Source organism: Rhipicephalus sanguineus, chromosome 9, assembly GCF_013339695.2.
Source record: "Rhipicephalus sanguineus isolate Rsan-2018 chromosome 9, BIME_Rsan_1.4, whole genome shotgun sequence".
In the NCBI taxonomy this organism is placed as follows: domain Eukaryota; kingdom Metazoa; phylum Arthropoda; class Arachnida; order Ixodida; family Ixodidae; genus Rhipicephalus; species Rhipicephalus sanguineus.
In genome coordinates this window covers 13,147,644-13,166,793 of record NC_051184.2, presented here as the reverse complement: position 1 = coordinate 13,166,793, position 19,150 = coordinate 13,147,644, and the positions used below count along the sequence as shown (strand labels likewise).

General features: G+C 45.2%; 1 protein-coding gene across 2 annotated transcripts in view; it reads left to right on the top strand.

Moving 5' to 3' along the window:
• The window catches only part of LOC119404604 (metal cation symporter ZIP14), a 53,160-nt gene that overhangs the window by 3,313 nt on the left and 30,697 nt on the right, over positions 1–19,150 (top strand). The window contains exons 2-5 of one of the 2 annotated variants that reach the window (XM_037671160.2): positions 3,999–4,170; positions 8,625–8,794; positions 10,150–10,275; positions 15,878–15,997. In XM_037671160.2, coding sequence (XP_037527088.1) covers positions 3,999–4,170; positions 8,625–8,794; positions 10,150–10,275; positions 15,878–15,997 — 588 coding nt within the window. Of the gene's footprint in view, positions 1–3,998; positions 4,171–8,624; positions 8,795–10,149; positions 10,276–15,877; positions 16,004–19,150 lie in introns of both variants that reach the window. The other variant, XM_049418939.1, reaches the window with a different exon arrangement.

Below are 19,150 nucleotides of genomic sequence, written 5' to 3'. Positions count from 1 at the left end.
GCTAAAACAAACAATTTATTTCTTAAAGGGGCCCTGCTACACTTATAATGGAATAATTTCACTATTAGTGCATGACACTTCTTGAATCACATGCCGCAAAAGATTTTTAGAATCCGCCATGTACGAGCAGAGTTACAGGGTTTTGCCACGCACTTCAAGCGCTTTCTCTCGTACCAGTGAGCACACTGAAAGCTGTGCAGGGAGGGGGATGACAAGGGGCCCTGAGCACTTTTGTTTCTTCAAACGTGCAGCCGACTTTCAGTGTGATCAGGACATTCCGTGGCGACCACGGTAACTGTTCCGCTCCAAATGCTCAAATCAGCCAATGATATGGAACTTGAGTATATGACGCAGTGATTTTGAGTACATAGCATCATTTGTCGAGAGAAGAGGAAGCAATTTTCAGCTGACTTTGAGAATTTGTAAATTCCAGGCCGCGTGCTGTGCTATAATGTTTGGCTCGCATGTTCTCGGGAGCCTCGACTACCGATCGGCAGCGTTTTCTGACCATGCTGAATAAGTGTTGCAGGGCCCCTTTAATGTAAAAGCACTGAAAACGTGCGCAGGGCTCAAAACTCACCACAAGTGCAGGAATGCACAGAAAAGGATTAAAAGTTGTTACATGGCAGTGTTTTTATGAAATGCTGAAGTAATGTGAACATTTCAAATGGACTTTTAAGGCAATGCATCGGCTAACATAATCACACTTGGCTAATATGTTTTGTCTACATATGTGGACACTGGGATAGAAGTGACGTGTGTTTCCAACTCGCTAGTGCAGTTGAAGCTTTATGAAGTGAAATCTTTATTCCACTCTTCATGAATGCAACGGAGAGTGGCCACCAGTGGAAGTGTCACAAGGAACAGCTTGATAAGCGTGCAGAAGACTGGAAGGATTTTGAATGCATGCTGAATTTGTAAATGAAGAAGAGTAAAAAATACATCAAGTGTAGATCAATACAAAACACGTGTAGAAAATTAAGAACAATGATGCATTTGCTTGGCATTGCATGTTTCAAACAAACTTTTATGTAATAGACAGACAAAATGAAATGGTATCCAAGTAGCAACCAAAAGAGCAATCTTATGTACAACACTGTTCTTGTATAAAAAAGTTCAGTGCAGAAGTGGTCAAACTCTAATGAGATTATTTTTCTATGTTTCTTCCAGTGAGATGTTATTACTTCTTACATATAAAATTTTGTCCACTTATGAACAAATCAACTTATGCATCCCGCTTATGTAATATGCTTGGCAGATAATTTATTCAGACTGCTGTATATCATGAAACTAAGCCGCACTTACAGCACATGCATTTTGTAAATATTGCCAAAGTAGACACATGACTATATTTCATGAACAACTTGTCATCATCTTTTAAAAAGCGTATTATTTTCACAGCCTGCACTGCACATTCTGGAATTTTTTGTAAATGCAAGAAAACTGATTCATTAGACGTTATTGTGATGTTCAGCTAGAGCTTTGACTATGGTTTTATTTTATTTAGAACATGCGGCAGTCAGCAAGACCAGTCAGGTGGGGCTGGCATGAAAATCACACTGCAACCTTGTATGTTAACACAGTAGCAGTTGAACATGTGCTGGATCAGCCCAGATAGCATATGTAAATTCATGACTCTGACAGTGGGAACAAATGGTAGAAAGACAGTAATTAAATAAAAAAAGGCACAAAGAATTATGCATCGTTTGCACTTCTCCTGTATTTTAATCTACAAAACACTGTCAAGTAAAACACTTTATTGTATTGGTTAAGTACATCCAGCTACTGGTGTGCCATTGGTGTTGCCAGTGTTGCAACGCAATTTTTTCTCGAGGCTAAGCTAGCACAAGCTGATGTTTAAGGTAGTCCCAACGACGTTTTAACATCAATTTGGCCCCTCCCCCAGGATTTGACTGATGTGTTCAAAGAAATGGCGTCTTCTCTCGTGGCTTCCTCCTGTCTATTGCGTTGTTAAGTCCATTCATGACTGGGGGCTTCTTTTTGAGTTTCGACAAATTCAAAAGAACACATTTCGACAGAGATCTGGCTGGCTGGGCTAAAGAATCTGAAATGGCTCCAGCCACAATTGAACTCGACCATTCGATCTCATCGCATGGCCTCGCACCTCGTCTCCTCTTTTCGATTGTGTTGCAAAGGCCCTGCAGAGGGCATTGTTGCCAGCGGGTGGTTGGTGTTCTGGATGTGCGATGACTCGAGGCTCCTTCCTGCAGGGGTTCGTTTCGGTGTCGATTTTAGGGTCACTCTTGTTGCAGTGCGCTGTATTTCCATTCTCCTTGCATCACTCCTGTGTTGGCGGAAATCTGCCAACACAGAAATTATTAGGGGTGTGCGAATATGAAATTTTTCGAATACGAATCGAATACGAATATCCACCTTCGAATATCGAATCGAATATCAAAGGAAAAATGCCTCCACAGTAACAATATTTTATTTAACATGTAGCTATTTGAAAAAAAAATATTAACAGCCTGACTGGCAACATAACATACACTGCTATCTCCAGAACACAATGTCCAGGCTAGCACAATGCACATCACAACACAAGCAAATATCACGGCACAACGGAAGTAATGACTAGATGTTATCATGAAGAAATATGAGCTGAAAAAGGCACGCTCGCTTGGAACAGAAGTGGCTGGTATAGGGAGGTACATGGGGCAAAGCTTTGCCAGACTGGGGTATCTGAACAGTCCGCCACCAGTCACATGGGTCACTGTTTTTCTTCAGAAGTGGTCCCGCATAGTGAACGAGTGGTAGTTCGGCATGTTACGGCCGCATAATATTGAAAATGTTCGCTTACATGATCGCCAACAGCACTGCACGTCGGAGATGCATTAGCAATAAATCATACGTATTGGGGCGCTCGTCGCAGGCAGATATCGTGCCTCCGTGTACTTACGATGTGTATCGCTCGTCTCGGCAACGTTTTTAGCTATACGAACGCAGCAGAAATGTGGAAGACGAGTTATTTTATGCATGATAATCGAATCGCATATTCGAATTTTTCGAATATTTGAAGTTATTGAATATTCGAAATTGGGGGGGGGGGGTTCGAATACACGATTTTCGAATCGAATACAAATATTTCGAATGTAATATTCGAAACTACCGAATATTCGCACACCCCTAGAAATTATGTGAGGAGGATTCCTGTTCTTGTGAGGCCGGCATGGCTTTTGCTTGCAAGAGCAGCAACCTTGAGATGCAATCATGACCAGTTCGCATGTGAGATTGTTGAGGCTTCTTTTTCACAACAAACTAGAGAGATGGTGCGTCAGTGATAACCTTGCTAGGATTGTATCAGAATAAAAGCAGGTTCCTAGAATGCGTGTAGACAAAGGATTTGCAGATTATAAGGTTCTTCTGAACCCAGTTGCGAGCCTGCACCTATCCTTGTGCTCGTCTTGTCCACGTTTGCATTGTGTAACACCTTGCTTAATGGTGTTTTGTGAACATATTCAACATGGAGTGCAACTAATGTGCACCCAGCAGCAAAAGTTTACAAGACGTTGGTTCCACTGCAAATGCAAGTTTCTGCTCTATTAGCGCTTGATGCCTCTAATCTAGCAGGTGACTGTATAGGTTGCAATACAGATTGAAACACGCCTATGTTACGAGACATAGTGAGGATGTAGCTTTCTCTAACATTTCGTGTCCCGCAAACTTTTGCCGTTTGGTGTACATATGTGCAACTCTTCCCTAGCATGAAGAGATGAAAAATCCTTGGTCACTGGTGCCAACGTTTCGACAAGTCGACTTGCCAAGGCAGCAGCTGCCATCCTTCATCCACCTCCCCCAATGACAGAAGGAAAGTCTACTTGCCAAAATGCTGGCTCCAACGACATGCCTTGTTCAAGGATTTTTCAACATGTGCTTTATTTGTGCTCCCTAGCACGTGTTACCAAAGAGCCACCGACAGCAGTAGAAAGGTTGCTCCTAGCTGGCCTTGTTGTGCAGTGATGTCACTCCGTGTGCAGTGCCTTCCGGTGGGTGACCTGCTGCAGCTGTTCCCAGAAGCAGCCGAGCAAAGCGTGGCTCAGGCACTGGTTCGCCTCTGTCCTGTGCTGCTCTTCCAGATGCAGCACCAGTCGTGTGATTTTACCCCACCAGCATCACCACGGGGCAAAACACGTCCCACACCAGGCCAGGGTGAGGCAATTGCTTGTAATATCATGATGAGACGGGCTGCGAGAAATTGTCACTACGGGTGTGACACGGTTTGAGTATACGTTTCAGTGTATAGGCTCGCAACAACATTGTTGAAATGTCACTCTCGTGTTTTATCAAGCCGTACCTGCCAGTGTAGGAGAGCTGTACCAATGGCATTGTGCACTGCTTCTCTATTGCCATAGGCAGAGCGAATGACTGCAGGAAGCGCACAAGGGCTGTAGTGTCAGTACTGAAATTGTGGCTTGACCTTAACCTTCATGAGCTTTTTGAAGTCAATTGGGTACGTACCAGAGGTGATCATGGGTGCAAGTACAGTGGTTCTCGAAGAAACCTGGACCGGCACTTGTGGAACACTCTGTACTGTTGTGTCAATTCAAACTGCTCGTCGAGTACTTTGCTCATGTCTCAGTTGCACACATTGTTCAGAATCAGATCTTATTACCACGTTGTACAAGGTCTTTATTGCAAAAGGGAATTACAGGAAGAGGTTCCAGAGTTGGAAACCAATGTGGAATTCCAGTAACGGAGCCAGGACAAGTTTTTCTGCTTGTTCCAATGACGGAGTGATGGCGGGGGTCAAGCTTTCTTGTGAAAGTCTTGGTGGATTCAGAGCCGGAGTTACTGCATATAGGAGAACAAGTTGCACTGCCAGAGGGGACTGGAACTCTTTTTTCTTGTTTTCTTTTTTGTGGTACATTCACAATGTCTTTATGTGCAGCCTCTGGAAATAAAGCATGTGGTTGTCAGTCAGTGCCTTGTCCTGTGTTTCATTACTCGGTTTCAAGGACTGGTGAGTTTCTTCTAACATGCCCATTAACGAACTGATTTGAAACATTCTTCTGGCAAAATGCTCCCCAGACGGTAGTTTACAACGTGCAGGGATTAACCAGAATTTTTTATGGGTCCTGGTGAGGGGCTCTTTTGAAACCGCAAGGATTCCAGAATCCCCCTTTATGTTGTTCCTCATATTTATATTATGGTTTTGGCGTGTAAAACCAAATAATAAAATTGAAAAATATGTATCACAAGAGGTTATGCTGGATTTCATTGACATAGGCTTCTGATGTTAGGATAGATATGAAGTTCAGTAGGGTTGAGAGCTGGGCTAGTTGGTGAGATCTCATTTTAACATATGGTGTAGTAGCGCAAATTCGACGGGGACAAAGAGGACAAGAAGAAACACGACACTCTTTGTCCCCGTCGAATTTGCGCTACTACACCATATGTTAAAATGTTAGGATAGATAACTGGCCATGTTGTTTTAACGTGTTCTGAGGCAAGAGATGTGAAGATGTCAACATATATAGGGAGATGTACACACACACAGGGTGCCGCTTCCAACAATATTTATTGTACTCTGACAAAAGATGCTGTCTACTCGGAGAGCACTGTCGCAGTTCCTCGATGCGCATTCAAGTAGACTAGCTGTTGTGGTGATACTGATGCCACACTTGCATAACAATCGCTGCTTCAATAATTTTTCTTGCCTCAGTTATTAATCCAGCACATTTCTCATGACTTCTGGCAACCATAGAGCAGGTGCGAAAATTTGGCATGCACTTTCAATCTCGACAATGAATTGCCAGGTGAGCATCCCCCCCCAATTCGACCCTTATTGAGGTGCTGCCACCGTCGGTCATACAAGCATTGCTCAGCGTGGCTATGCATTTTCTACCACATGACAAGGGAACTTCATTTCACACTCAACCATAGGTCAGCAAAAGATGTGAAGCTCACTCAGACTCACTCAAGAAATATATTTTGCCCTTAGGGTTCACTCGGACTCACCAAAATTTTCTCCAACCAGACTTGCTAGGACTCAGACTCACTGAAATTTTTCTCAACTGGACTTATTGAAACTCATACTCACCAAAATATTACTCACTCGGGCTCACTCAGACTCACGGCTCGGTACGAGTCTGAGTGAGTTGGCTCATGAGTTCGTTAGCGTGTAATTAGCCTTTCGATTATGGTGTTAATGCTCTTTAAAACCAATGTCTCGCATAATTGGTGCTCTACTTGGCGCCTTTTGATCTTGTACCTTCAAATACGAGTTATCAGTGGTTGCAATCCAATAAGGACATTTTTATTAATAGAGATGACTTGCACGAGACATTTTTATCAAGAACTTACCTTGAAAGAGTTTGCGAGGGGGGAGGGTCAAGGCATCATGGCCCCCTCCATAACTCGCGCCTATCATAAATATTGAGCTGGCATATGAACGCTAGTACATTGAGGTGTGCGTGAGTAGACGTGAGCGTAAATGCGAGCCAACGTAAGGCTGATAGTAATGCTGAAGTTGAGTAGGTATGACTATAGGTCTGCAAAAAATGGAGCTCACTCAGACTCACTCAATAAACTTATAAACAATAATACTTATTTTTATAGCTTGTTGTTGTATAGTCACTATCTCGCATGTTTCATATTCTGTATTTAGTCTCCATTGCATTTTCTTTACCGTTGTAACTGTTCAACATTATATAACCATTGACAATTTGTAATATTATTGTAGTTGTGTGTAGCCATATTGATAATAATTTGATGTTCCCCTTACACAATGCCCCGTTGGGCCTGTAAGGTATTTTGAATAAATAAAAATAAATAAATAAATATATTTGGAGCTTAGGGCTCGCTCGGACTCAGACTCGCCAAAATTTTCCTCAACTGGACTCACTCAGACTCACACTCACTAAAATTTTTCTCAACCGTACTCATTCGTACTCTAACTCACCAAAACATTACTCACCCAGACTGAAGGCTCGATCTGAGCGAGTCGACTCACGAGTGAGTTTGCCGACCTATGCACTGGACGTACTTGCTTCCATGGTCTAGAACACAGGCTGGTGCTTTGCAGAAACGAGGGTTTCGTTTGCATTTGCTCGCTTCACAGCCTTGTTAAAATTAAGCGACATGCAATGTACAGATGGGTCCACTGTTAAAGGGAACACTTGCGCGCAGGGCATGTTTGGATTTCGCTCTCTTGCAAAAACATAGTGGCTTAGATTTGCTTAAAACTACTGGTGGTTTACAGTTCTGCCTATTTTTGACAGACTCGTGCAGTGCATGAACAATGTTTCCCTCTCCACTCGCTGTTAGAGGGCCAGTAAAATGAAAGGTGCACATTGGAGTGTTCCCTTTAACAGTGGACCGTACTGTACAAGTGGTGCCATAGCAGCCTGTCCTTTCTTTAGACGTAGCTGTTTGTCCACCTGGCGGGTTTGTGACTTGTTCAGGATTCTTTCTGCCACAGAAACACGTTGTGGGTAGCCTGCCTCCTATAGACTCTGTTTAAGAAAATACTTGGTGTGGACACAACTTTTAAAACACATCATGCATGCTGGCAGTGCTACTTCTAACGGGCTTGGAAAGAGGAGAGCTAAAACGTAGTAGTGGTTTAGAGGCTCGTGCTGTCAACAGATATGGTTAGTTGAAAAAAACAACCTCGAATTAGAAAAAATTAGGGCAGCTTCGCAGTAGTGCCTTCCTTGCTCCTCCTCCTTTTTCTCTCTCTGTGCTTGTTCTCTTGCCCATCGGAGTCATTGCATCCTATGCCGCACAAGCCGGCACAAATGTCGCAAGTGCAGAAGATGAAGAAGAGAGTGCATGCCGGTTTGTGATAATGATAATTTTTGTTGGCGAGCCCATCGGAGTCATTGCATCCCATGCCAGACAAATCGGCGTGTGTGACTTCTGGGAGCGAAGAGGACGAATGTGGTGCCGATTCGGGATGATGATAACTTTTGTTCGCGACTAACGAACTCTCTCTGAGCTTAAACTGCTCTGCTGTTAAAAACCTTGTGGAACATACAAATGAAAGTTCGTGAGTTGCTTTAGTGGGAAGTAAAATATGTCTGAGAGTTGTACAAGTTCTACTAACAACCAAGTTGACATCCATATTAATGAGCACTAACAGACAATAATGCCAAGGAAAGTATAGGGGACCTTATTAGTAGTAAATGTAACGTAAATGTGAAGAAAGAAAAGTGGACGAAAAGATAGCTTGCCGTGGGCAGGGACCAAACCTGCGAACTTCGAATAACGCGTCCGATGCTCTACCAACTGAGCTATAACAAAGAAAAACGAGCCCTTAAAATTTCCACTTCTTTCCTCCAAGTTGACATCCATGGAATTCCACGAGTGCTACAGGGTTGTTAATGAACCTTAAAAACTTTAATAACACTGCTGCCCTTGAGAGGACTAGAAATGGTGCTGCCGGCTCGCACTCAATGCAAATCACTTGGAAGTGGAGCTAAACGAGAACCTACACAAACTCCTAGTGGTTTAAGTGATTTATTTTTGGGGCTTTTAATGCAGGAAGTTTCATTATGATGGCCTTGTAAGATTACAATAGCAGTATGGAGGGTTAAAAAGGTGTGTTGATCAGAGTACTTGGTTGCTGGACACCATTGAAGCTGGAGTGATGGGCTGTGCAGTGTGGGGCTTTGGCATGCTGGCCGTGCTTATCATCAGCTGCTGCTCACTAGCAGGCTTGGTAATTGTGCCTTTCCTGAGCCATGCCCTCTACCACCGGCTGCTCATGGTGTTCGAGGGCCTGGCTGTGGGCTCCCTGCTGGGCAGTGCCGTCTTTCACCTCATCCCACAGGTGAGCCTTTCTGGGGTCATGCTTCACTAGAAATTCGAAGGCTTCTTCTTTTTTTTTGTTTGGAAGGTACCGTAAGAATGTTTGAAAAATACGGCAGTACAAAAAGCTCATTTGAATAAGGTGAAAAAAATTTTCTTAAACTTGAGATCTGGTGACTGTGACCACATGCTGTGCTGTCGAGTCTTCTTCACTGCGGCCAAACGTCGCACCCGAACCCGAAAGAAATGCAGATCCGAAGTACTGTGGTAATAAGGGATAAGTGAAGCTATCGCACCTGTTCTGCTTCCACGGTTTGTCATCAAAGCCCCGGGTGTCGCCCGTAGTGTTGCTACGCCAATGCTATTTATTATGTTCACCGAAATGAACCACTCGCTTCGATGAATGCACAACATCGAAAGCCATTGCACACTAAAAACCTGAAGTCTAGAGTCGTATAAAGGCAAGGTGGCAACCTGAACTGCAGCACCTCTGCTTACGGTGGCGACATTTTCTGTTTCGTGACATCATGCATGCTTATGTCCAAAGTATCTAGCAAGACCCTGCACAGCATCACGAGTTTCGGTCGGCGCTATGCATTAGCTTAACAAGAGTTTTTAAGTTGACTTTGTCCCCGAGTATCCACATATTTTGTCCTTTTCCTCACCGATCGAGATTGCTTCCAGATACCTGTTGCACTGCCGACACCCCTCCCAAACGATCGCTAAGAATATCATTGCATTTAACGCTGCTACCGCTACGGCTAAATCATGCTTGCTACTTGACATGTGGCGGAAACACAAACACTACGTTGGGTGTTGATGCACAGCACACGCATCACAGAATACGGAACTACACCAACTATGCTGATGGTAAAACAGTGTACGCGCACCTGCGTTCCTGCCAGGAGGGCACACTGACTCCGATCATTGAGTGACACTCTTTTCCCCATGACCGCTGCGGGAAAGCACGCTGCTCTGCTTTGCCAGCTGCTGTCTATTGTGCTGCATGTGTTTGAAAAAGGTGTTAACAAGAACTGCATTCGACTCCACCATATGACCACTGCACAAGTTTCAGTTTACCTTCTCGGTCGACCTCTGCAGTGAAACTTTGTTATATTGGAATCACAGATAATCACGCTTGGCTGTATTGAGGTTCAAAACATGGTGGCGTGAAGTTGTGAAAACATAGCAGCTTCACTTGCAGAAGCTGTGCAGTTCAGTTTTTCGGTGACGCTATAGGATGACGAGTGGGTGAACAAGGTGAATGGTTGTGAGGTGCCAGTGTGTTTGGGGACGGTGGATGCAGTGTGGGACAGGAGGGACGGGAGACATTTCCTGTTCTTGCATCACTTCCCTCTGGTTGCCCTCACGCTGCAGGCATTCAACCTACTTGGCCAAGACCGAGAGCACGACTACCTGTGGAAATCCCTCATAGTGTTTGTGGGTGTGTACCTGTTCTACCTGAGTGACAAAGTGATGCGCTTCATTGCCGATTACCGACAGGTGAGCCAGTCTTGTGTGCACACTTGCTGGCCTAGTGTGTTCTGTGAAAGTTGCAGGTGTGCTTTGCATTATTGACCACACGTATTCCCAACTGAATGGAAATCTAAACGAGGCAGGAGCTATGGAAGCTTGAGGAGATGAAAAATCCTTGAACAGGGTCTCCTTCAAGGCAGCTCTCCTGGGCACCCCAGGAATTCCCAGCATTTCCCGCTTCTGTTGTCTAGGATTTCCCCTCCCCCCACTTGACATGCTGTCTGAATGCAGTCTTTCCCCCCCTCACCTTCTGCGGTTGGGGTCTGAGAGGGTTCAAGGCGCACACACGCACTGTGCTAAGGAAGGCAGTTGCTGTTTTGAACAAGACCAGACCACTTGTCAAAGCATTGTTCTCAGTGACAGCCTCCTCCCCCCCCCCCTCATTCAAGGATTTTTCATAACTAAATGGAAGTACTGTTGGGATGTTTTTCTGAATAGACACTCCTACAGAGAGAGGAGGCTGAGCTAGAAGCATAGGTCGGCAAACTCACTCATGAGCCGACTCACTCAGACTCAGATCGAGTCGTGAGTCTGAGTGAGTCCGGGTGAGTAATATTTTGGTGAGTCTGAGTCCAGCTGTGTCCGGCTGAGAAAAATTTTAGTGAGTCTGAGTCTGAATGAGTCTGGTTGAGGAAGATTTTGGTGAGTATGACTTCAAGTGAGCCCTAAGCGCAAAACATATTTTTTGAGTGAGTCTGAGTGAGATCCAGATTTTTTGCCAACCTATGGTCCCATCTAATGAACTTCAGCAATGCTATCAGCCTTACGTCGGCTCACGTTTGTACTGGTCGATTCCACGAAAGATCAAAAAAAGGTGTATACTTGATGTTTCCGATTTTCCTGATAATTTTGTATGTTGTGCACATATGACTGCACAGCACAAAATTGCAGTTCGTTTTCAAATAAAAAATTTTTTCAACACAGGAAAATTTGCCAAGCGTCGCCAGTTGACAACGACCATTTTACGAAGAGTGAGTGTTCGTAAATTCGCAACCATGCTGGCAGCTACTGAAGCTCTATACTACAAATAGGCAGCTACTGAAGCTCTATATTACAATGGAAGGACAGCACATTTTCCAGACTCTGACGACAACAGACGACCCGTGTGTTATGGCTGCGAGCGTTGCGGGAGGGACATTAGTGTCTCCTAGCCCGGATGAGTTTGATCACGCCATCGCGACGCTGGAAGGTCACTTCAAGAGCACGGTGAATGTCACTGCAGCACGTCACTGTTTCCGTGGATGTACGCAAGCCCCAGGTGAGACTGCACTGAGAAGTCTCGTAGAAGCATGCAATTTTGGTGACCTGGCGGACGACATGATACGCGACCAGCTCATAGAGAAAACTACAAGTGGGTATTTACGTGAACGCCCTCTGCTGGAAAAGTCTCTCACGCTTTTTAGGGCTCTTACCATTGCGAAACAGCACGATCAAGCGACTAGAGAAGCAAGAGAACTTGCACAAAATGAATCGCAAGTTCTTCGTGTAAAAGATGCTAATACTTCAAACCAGAGAGAAAGGCATTGTAGCACGTGTACTTGCTATGACATGCAAAATCAGTGTCGCAGATCTCAGAAAGAGCAAGAATGTCACTGTTATGGTTCTACGGCCCACCTTGCAAATAGCTCTCAGTGCAAGGCCAAGACACATAAGTGTCGAAACTGTGAGAAAATTGGCCATTTTGAAAAGGTGTGCAAGTCGTTACGACAGTGTGAGAAAAATGTTCAGCATGTTGCAGAAGATAACGATACAGCTGACCCAGACGACCACCTAAGTGTCTGTCAAATCTGGAGTCGTAAGAAGGGAATTTACGCAGCGTTGGAAATTGAAGGAATTTCTGTGTCATTCTTGATCGACACAGGATCATCGGTTTCAATCCTGGCCGAAGAACTTTACCAACGCCATTTTTCCAAAGTGTATCCACTGACGTCTACGTCCGTCCAGTTCCTCGATTATTCTATGTCAGCAATTCCTCTACAAGGATGTTTCATTGCTATGCCCTCATTCCATGGCCGATGCACTTCTGTCCTACTTTACGTTGTTCCTGGAGGAACAACCATTCTTGGACTAGATGGCATCGTGGCTCTGGATATGAAGATTCAAGGGTCGCCGCTCAGGTGTCTTCTAATGACGCAAGAAACTCCTGTGCTACCTCCGGAATTACGGTCCGAGTTTGGGCACCTATTTGCAAAAGAGCTGGGAACTGTGAAAGGTTTCACTCAAAAGGTCAGAGTTCGCGCGTCTGTTCAACCTGCGGCCAGCAAGTTGAGACGACTACCACTCGTCATTCGCGAGCAAGTCTCGGCAGAAGTTCAGAAATTGGGAGCTCAGGGCATCGTTGAGCGCGTCGACTCTTCAGAGTGGGTCTCGCCAATTGTCGTAGCCAGGAAAAAAGATGGCTCGATTCGCATGTGCGTTGACCTACGGGAGCCAAACAAAGCTGTAGTAGTGGACAGTTTTCCTTTGCCACAAACTGAGGAACTCCTGAACAGCTTGGCTGGGGCACAGCGCTTCTCGAAGCTAGATTTAACTTCTGCATACGACCAGTTACCACTCAGTCCAGAGAGCCGGGACCTTACCACGTTCATAACGCATGGTGGACTATTTCGCTTCAAGAGGGTTTGCTTCGGACTGGCATCGGCGCCCTCAGCGTTTCAGAAAATGATGCATATGATCCTGAAAGGATGCAAATGTATCCTATTCTACATTGATGACATCATCGTGTATGGGCGCTCCCGAGAGGATCATTTGGGCAATTTGTGCGCTGTTTTGAAACGTCTTTCCGATGCTGACCTCAGGCTCAACCACAAATGTGTTTTTGACGTAGCAGAGTTGACTTTTCTAGGCCACGTTGTCACCGCCAAAGGATTATTTCCGTTGATGTCATCCATTGAGGTGATAACCAAGGCACCATCACCTACAAATATAAACGAACTTCGCTCGCTGCTGGGACTTGTAGGCTTCTACTCCAAGTTCATCTCTCATTTTTCTGATGTTGTCGAGCCAATGCGTGCCTTGCTTCGGGGAAATGTGCCTTTCGTTTGGAGTGCGGCAGCAAACAGCAGTTTGGAGCAGCTGAAATCTCTGCTCACATCTTGCGAAGTTCTTTGTGTTTTTGATCCTCACTTACCTGTGTACGTTACAGCTGATGCCTCAGGATATGGAATAGGCGCGGTACTTCAGCAGGATAACGGAACCTCGCTGCAAACTGTCGCATTCGCCTCATGCACACTTCAACCGCATTAACAGAAATACTTAGTCGGTGAGCGTGAGGCCCTTGCCTGCGTCTGGGCTTGCGAACACTGGCACGTTTACTTGTGGGGACAACCTTTCATCTTACGAACAGATCATGTGGCTTTGGTTACGCTCCTTTCGACGAAGAGCACTGGTCGTGTTGGTCCGCACGGTTGCTCTGCTACAGCTATACCGTTGAATACAGGAAGGGCAGCGAAAACGTCTTGGCCGACGCTCTCTCCAGGCTACCAGCACAGAGTTCAATCCGCGATGCATCCGAAGAAGAATTTATATGTCTTTTGTCTCCAGTAGTTACAATGCAAGAACTTCAAGAAGCAAGTGCCAATGATCAGGTTATCTGTGAAGTTAAGCACTTCACGACTACTTCTTGGCCTGACAAGAAAACATTGTCAAAAGAGTTGCTGCCTTACTTTTACTTGAGAGCTGAACTCTATCGTCAGTGATATTCTGTGCCGGGGTGACAGGATTGTCGTGCCTGCGACTGTGACACGCCGTCTTATGGATCTGGCCCGCGAGTCACACCCAGGCATTAGTCGTACCAAAGTGCGCCTGAGAGAGTCCTATTGGTGGCCATGCATGGATAGCCACATTGAAGAACTTGTGCACACGTGTGTGATTTGCCAGTCTTGTGACAAGTCTGCACGTATCTCTGCAGCGCCAATGCAACCCGTTCCTCTTCCTGACAGAGCCTGGGAAAAGATTGCTATCGACATCGTGGGGACCTTTCACGCAAGCTTCAGCCGACTGCCGATTTGCCATTACTGTTATTGACTATTACAGCAAGTGGCCCGAAGTGGCTTTCGTACGAGATGTGACCATGTCTACAGTGAAGATGTTTTTGCTGGAACTTTTTGCACGAGAAGGATACCCACGTGGTCTCGTATCCAATCATGGACCACAGTTTTCTTCAGCAAGCTTTGAAGAATTTCCCACAGAACACGGAATAACGCATTGCAACTCTTCTGTGTACTACCCATAAGCTAATGGCTTGGTGGAAAGGTTTAATAGGGGGCTGAAATCATATATTCAACTAGCCCTGTTTGAACGCCGTGATATAAGAACAGCCATGCTTGATTACTTGCAAGTATATCGCTGGACGCCTCACGCGACTACTGGTGCAGCACCCGCTGTTCTTCTTCATAGACGCCAACCTCGCACAAGACTCGACATCGTGGGATTGCCTGACAAATGCTTCAGCACGGACCCATCAAGGGCGATTGAGCAGTTGCGAGACTGCGTAAGAAACAAGCAAAGGATGTTGAAGAGCTACACCAATGAAAAACGTGGAGCCAAGGAACCCAGCTTCGTTGTTGGTGATTACGTGCGAGTTAAGTTATCCACAGTTCATGGCAAGCTGTCTCCACAATTCTCCGCACTGAAGAAGATCATTGAAAAACGTGGACCAGCCTCGTACCTGTTGGAAGATGGGCGAGTGTGGAACGCATCGGAAGTTAGCCGCTGTTCACCATGGAGCTGTCAACAAAATGAAATCCGGCACCTCTGCTGTCATGAACTGGTCACCGACATTGAATCAGTCATCTAGTGCATCACAGCCTGACACATCAGTAGTGGATAGCCGTGAAAATGCAGACCCTGGAGCATCTGCGGCAGAGAACACGCAAGTTTCCCCCAACCTAAGTTGAAGGACTGCGTTAGACAGTAAAGGATAACTGTTTTTTTTTTTTTTTTTTTTTTTTTGCGAAAGGGGATATGTTATATAAGGCGTCGCTGCCGACTACGGCGCTGTGAGATGGCACGCGCTCGGCGGCCGCGTCAGGGAGAAGGAAGAAGATGGAATCAACAGTGATGTCCCCGCTAATGCTGTCATAGTTATTATGCACGATATAACAGATATTACTGATGGAAAGGGTGATTTTTGGTCCACTTCAAGTCAACTGGCCTAATTGTATGTTTGATTCCTTTGGTTGTCACACACTCCTACATGATGCATTTGCACACAGCGTTGCCCAACGAGTCCATGCGCGATGTTCAATTGTGCTCTCAATGCCAATGCATTGCTTTGTGTGAAACTGCCAATGATTCGTCTAGATTTGATAGCATGTCTCTGGCTACGCCAGCCGGGTCCTCTGGATGTCATGCACGGCCATTCCCATGGCAACCATGGCAGAGTATTCAGATGAAGGCGCCCGTTAATTTTCAGTTAAGAATGCCTCAGTGCGGAACTCGTGCTGGACCCATTCCCCAATTTTATAAGTCACGAAAAGAAGTTCTGTAAATGTGTATTTCCAGTGATGCTGAAAACTGTTCTTTTTATGAAAAATCTGAGCGTTTGCTGTATGTGGTTACTTGACAGAGGAGGAGTGATTCGGAGATTTCGTTTGGACATGCGCTGGCCAATGGCTGTGTCCTTGAGCTGTCGTCAGGAGACTCACCTGTTCGAAAGAGCACTCTTGCCACTGCTGAACCTCTGCAGGTAAGGCTGCTTTGTTTCTTGAAAGTGCTTAGGATAAAAGCAAATTCCTGTGCACTTGAGTGTGACCTGTTGTAATGGGTTGTCAGTATTTTTAGTGAGTGCAACAGTGTCTCTCTTGTCATAAGAGAAAGCAGAGATGGGTTGCAATAGCTGCCATCCCACGCCACCCCTCTGGGATGACACGAAATCTGACAGCATATGCTTGGTTCTAGTTTGAATTCAGTTTGTTCAGTCTGACGAATATTTGCAGCAGTGTTTTTCAATGGGTAAATAATGGTATTAAATTTCAAATGAACAAAACTTGAAAGATTTGATGATATAGTATGCAGTTTAACCTTGATATAACAACCTTCAATATGATGAAATTGTCAGTATACTAGAGCAGTTCACTTTTTATAACCTCATGTCTATAGAACGCTATGTATATTTAATCTCAGTATAACGAAGCGTGTTTATCCGTAATTTCAGCTTACTGTAAAAACCAGGATATATGTTGGGCCGTAACAGAGGTTGATGTAGAATTACTGAAAACCAACACAGAAAGAGTACCTGGCATGGCCAAATTATCGAAAGGTGCTCCTACGGCAAAACAAATGCAATTTCAAATGTGTCACAGTGATAGTGCCATTTATTTACATGCACGATTACGCTGGGAATTAGTGTCAGCAATACTTCCTGTTTAAGGGGAGACCCTGCTTCTGAAACACGTTTCCTGTTCTTGAGCAAATCACTATAAAACTTTCACAGCTTATGCACTTCCATGTGCCGACCTCAAACATGCAAAGATTTTTCGAATACAATATGTAGTTTTGAAACTATTAAATAGATTTTGTATTGTTAGGAGCAGGCTCCATGTCTAAACTGTGAGAGTTATCAAGCAAACCGGCACATCACAACAACCCGGAATGAATACTGTATGCAATAAAACAAGAATGGATGCTCCAGGCCCACTCGAACAAAAGTTATGGTGCGTTGAACATTTGGCAAGTGAGCGATGTCAAGCTCGGTCAAACTGGGATCAAGCTGGGAATGTTCAACATATCATAACTTCTGTTCAAATGGGTCCAGAACATGCACTCCTGTTCCACTGCATATAGCATTCACTCCAGGTCACTGTGACATGCTAATCTGCCTTATAACCCTCGCAATCCATAAATAAATCCTGCTGCCAACGATATACATGAAATATTTGATATTTTGAAAACAGCATAGTGCACCAGAAAAATAACTGCATATCCGAAATCAGGACACAAAAATACATAAGCTGCGAAAGCTTCACAGACGTACTCAAAAACAAAGACATATGTCTCCGATGCAGGGTCCCCCCTTAAGTTGCACGCTTTGAGGCTCCTCAGTGCACTGAAAATTTCGTGAAACGCTAAAGTTGAGATTTTGTTGCGTGTGGCGTACAGTGCTCTTGGATGGAAATGCAGCGTCAACACATCAAGTATAACAACTGGCATGAGCAATTGCAGGAGATAACCGCATCATGTTGCTATGACTGGCCAATGAAGGCATACATTGGCTCTTGTGTAAGTGTATGAACTAATACGAGGGTTGTCCATAAAATAAGCTTCCCAGTGATTTTTCACAATGAGAGACATGGTTACGGGCATTGAATAATGCAGTTTTGCAAAGCTTAGACCTTCCCCTATTTTTCTACATTATCGTCCTCGAGATCAGTGCATATTTGCATGCGGTGTACCATTTTCTTTATGCCCTAATCGTACAATGCTCCCACCACGCTGCGAATGCAGCTTAAAACCTTTTCTTTCTGCTCCACTCTGGTTCTGAAATGTGTTCTAAATAGGTGTCTTTCCTTTTTTTGCTGTTCAGGGAAGAGATGGTAGTCACTTGGGAATATGTCTGGGCTATAGGGCGCAGGGGCGGCGCCAGGATGTTTTTATTGGGGAGGCAACCATGAAAAGCGAGTTCCTTCGATGCTGTGTTTGTTTTACTCCCTTACGCTTTCCTCTCTTGTTTTGCAAACGCCCGACTTATTAGATCGGAAGTCTGAGGCATAAATCTTGTTACATGGGTAGTGAGGCCTTGGAGATGAGTACAGTCGAACCCGTGTATATCGAACTCTCCAAAAACCGTTTATTAGTTGGATATATGACATAATTTGATATAGGCCTGCTATAGGATTTGATGACACAAAGGCACATACCAATAAGAAAAGTACTTTATTAATATGGTGGCTTACTTGCATGTCGTACTTTGGAACAAAATAGTCCTGTATTTTCTTCTGTTTCAACGACTTCGCTGCCTGTGACAGCACGCATGCCTCCACGTTGTCCAATGAGTCGGAGCAGCTGAGGCCGCAACCTTCCATATTCATGCAATAGCACTGGACCAGCACAAGTGCACTGATCAATTCGGAGGATGTAGGCAACGGGCCATCGTCAATTTCCTTATTGCTGTCGCTTTGGCTCATGGTCGGCACGACGTCTGCAACGTAGTCCTCATGTAGCTGGCCCATGATGGCGACATCATCGTCCGCACTGACGAACTCATTGAATGTCGATCTGTCGATAGCACCCGGGAACTCTGCCAGCTCGCTCTAAACCTCGGCAGAAACACCTGCAGTGTCTTCAGTGCTGTCATCGGAATTTGGGGTGTCATCACCAGGCATGCGGAAGCCGGCATGCCTAAAGCAGTTCTGGATTGTCTCCTTCGTGACATCTGCCCATGACCTACTCAGCACAGAAAGAGCTCCGAGCAAGTCGATCTTAAGCTCCCTGCTTAAGATCGACTTGTAAACAGCCGCTTCGACATCTTCGTACACAGCAGTGCGCACACGTCGGGCGCCACGGGCACCTGGCCTTTTGTCCGACTTGGCCCTGATGTCTGCCTTGTTCTTCAGGATAGTACTCAAGGTGCTCCTTGGAATCTTGTACGCGGCGGCGACGTCAGACTTCTTCTCACCGCGCTCGACTCGATTTATGATTTCGAGTTTCGCGGCGAACAGCAAATTCTGCCTCTTTGCACAAGCCATGGCGACAGCGCGCCAAGAAAGTTCACAGAGTGCCAGCAGGCAACACCACCAGCACGGACCACGCTGAATGAGGACTCGAGGAAGAGGCAGTAGCAGGCACGCAAGCATAAAGAAAGAAAAAAATGGCGCTCACTTGTACCACCTCCGCGCCTCGG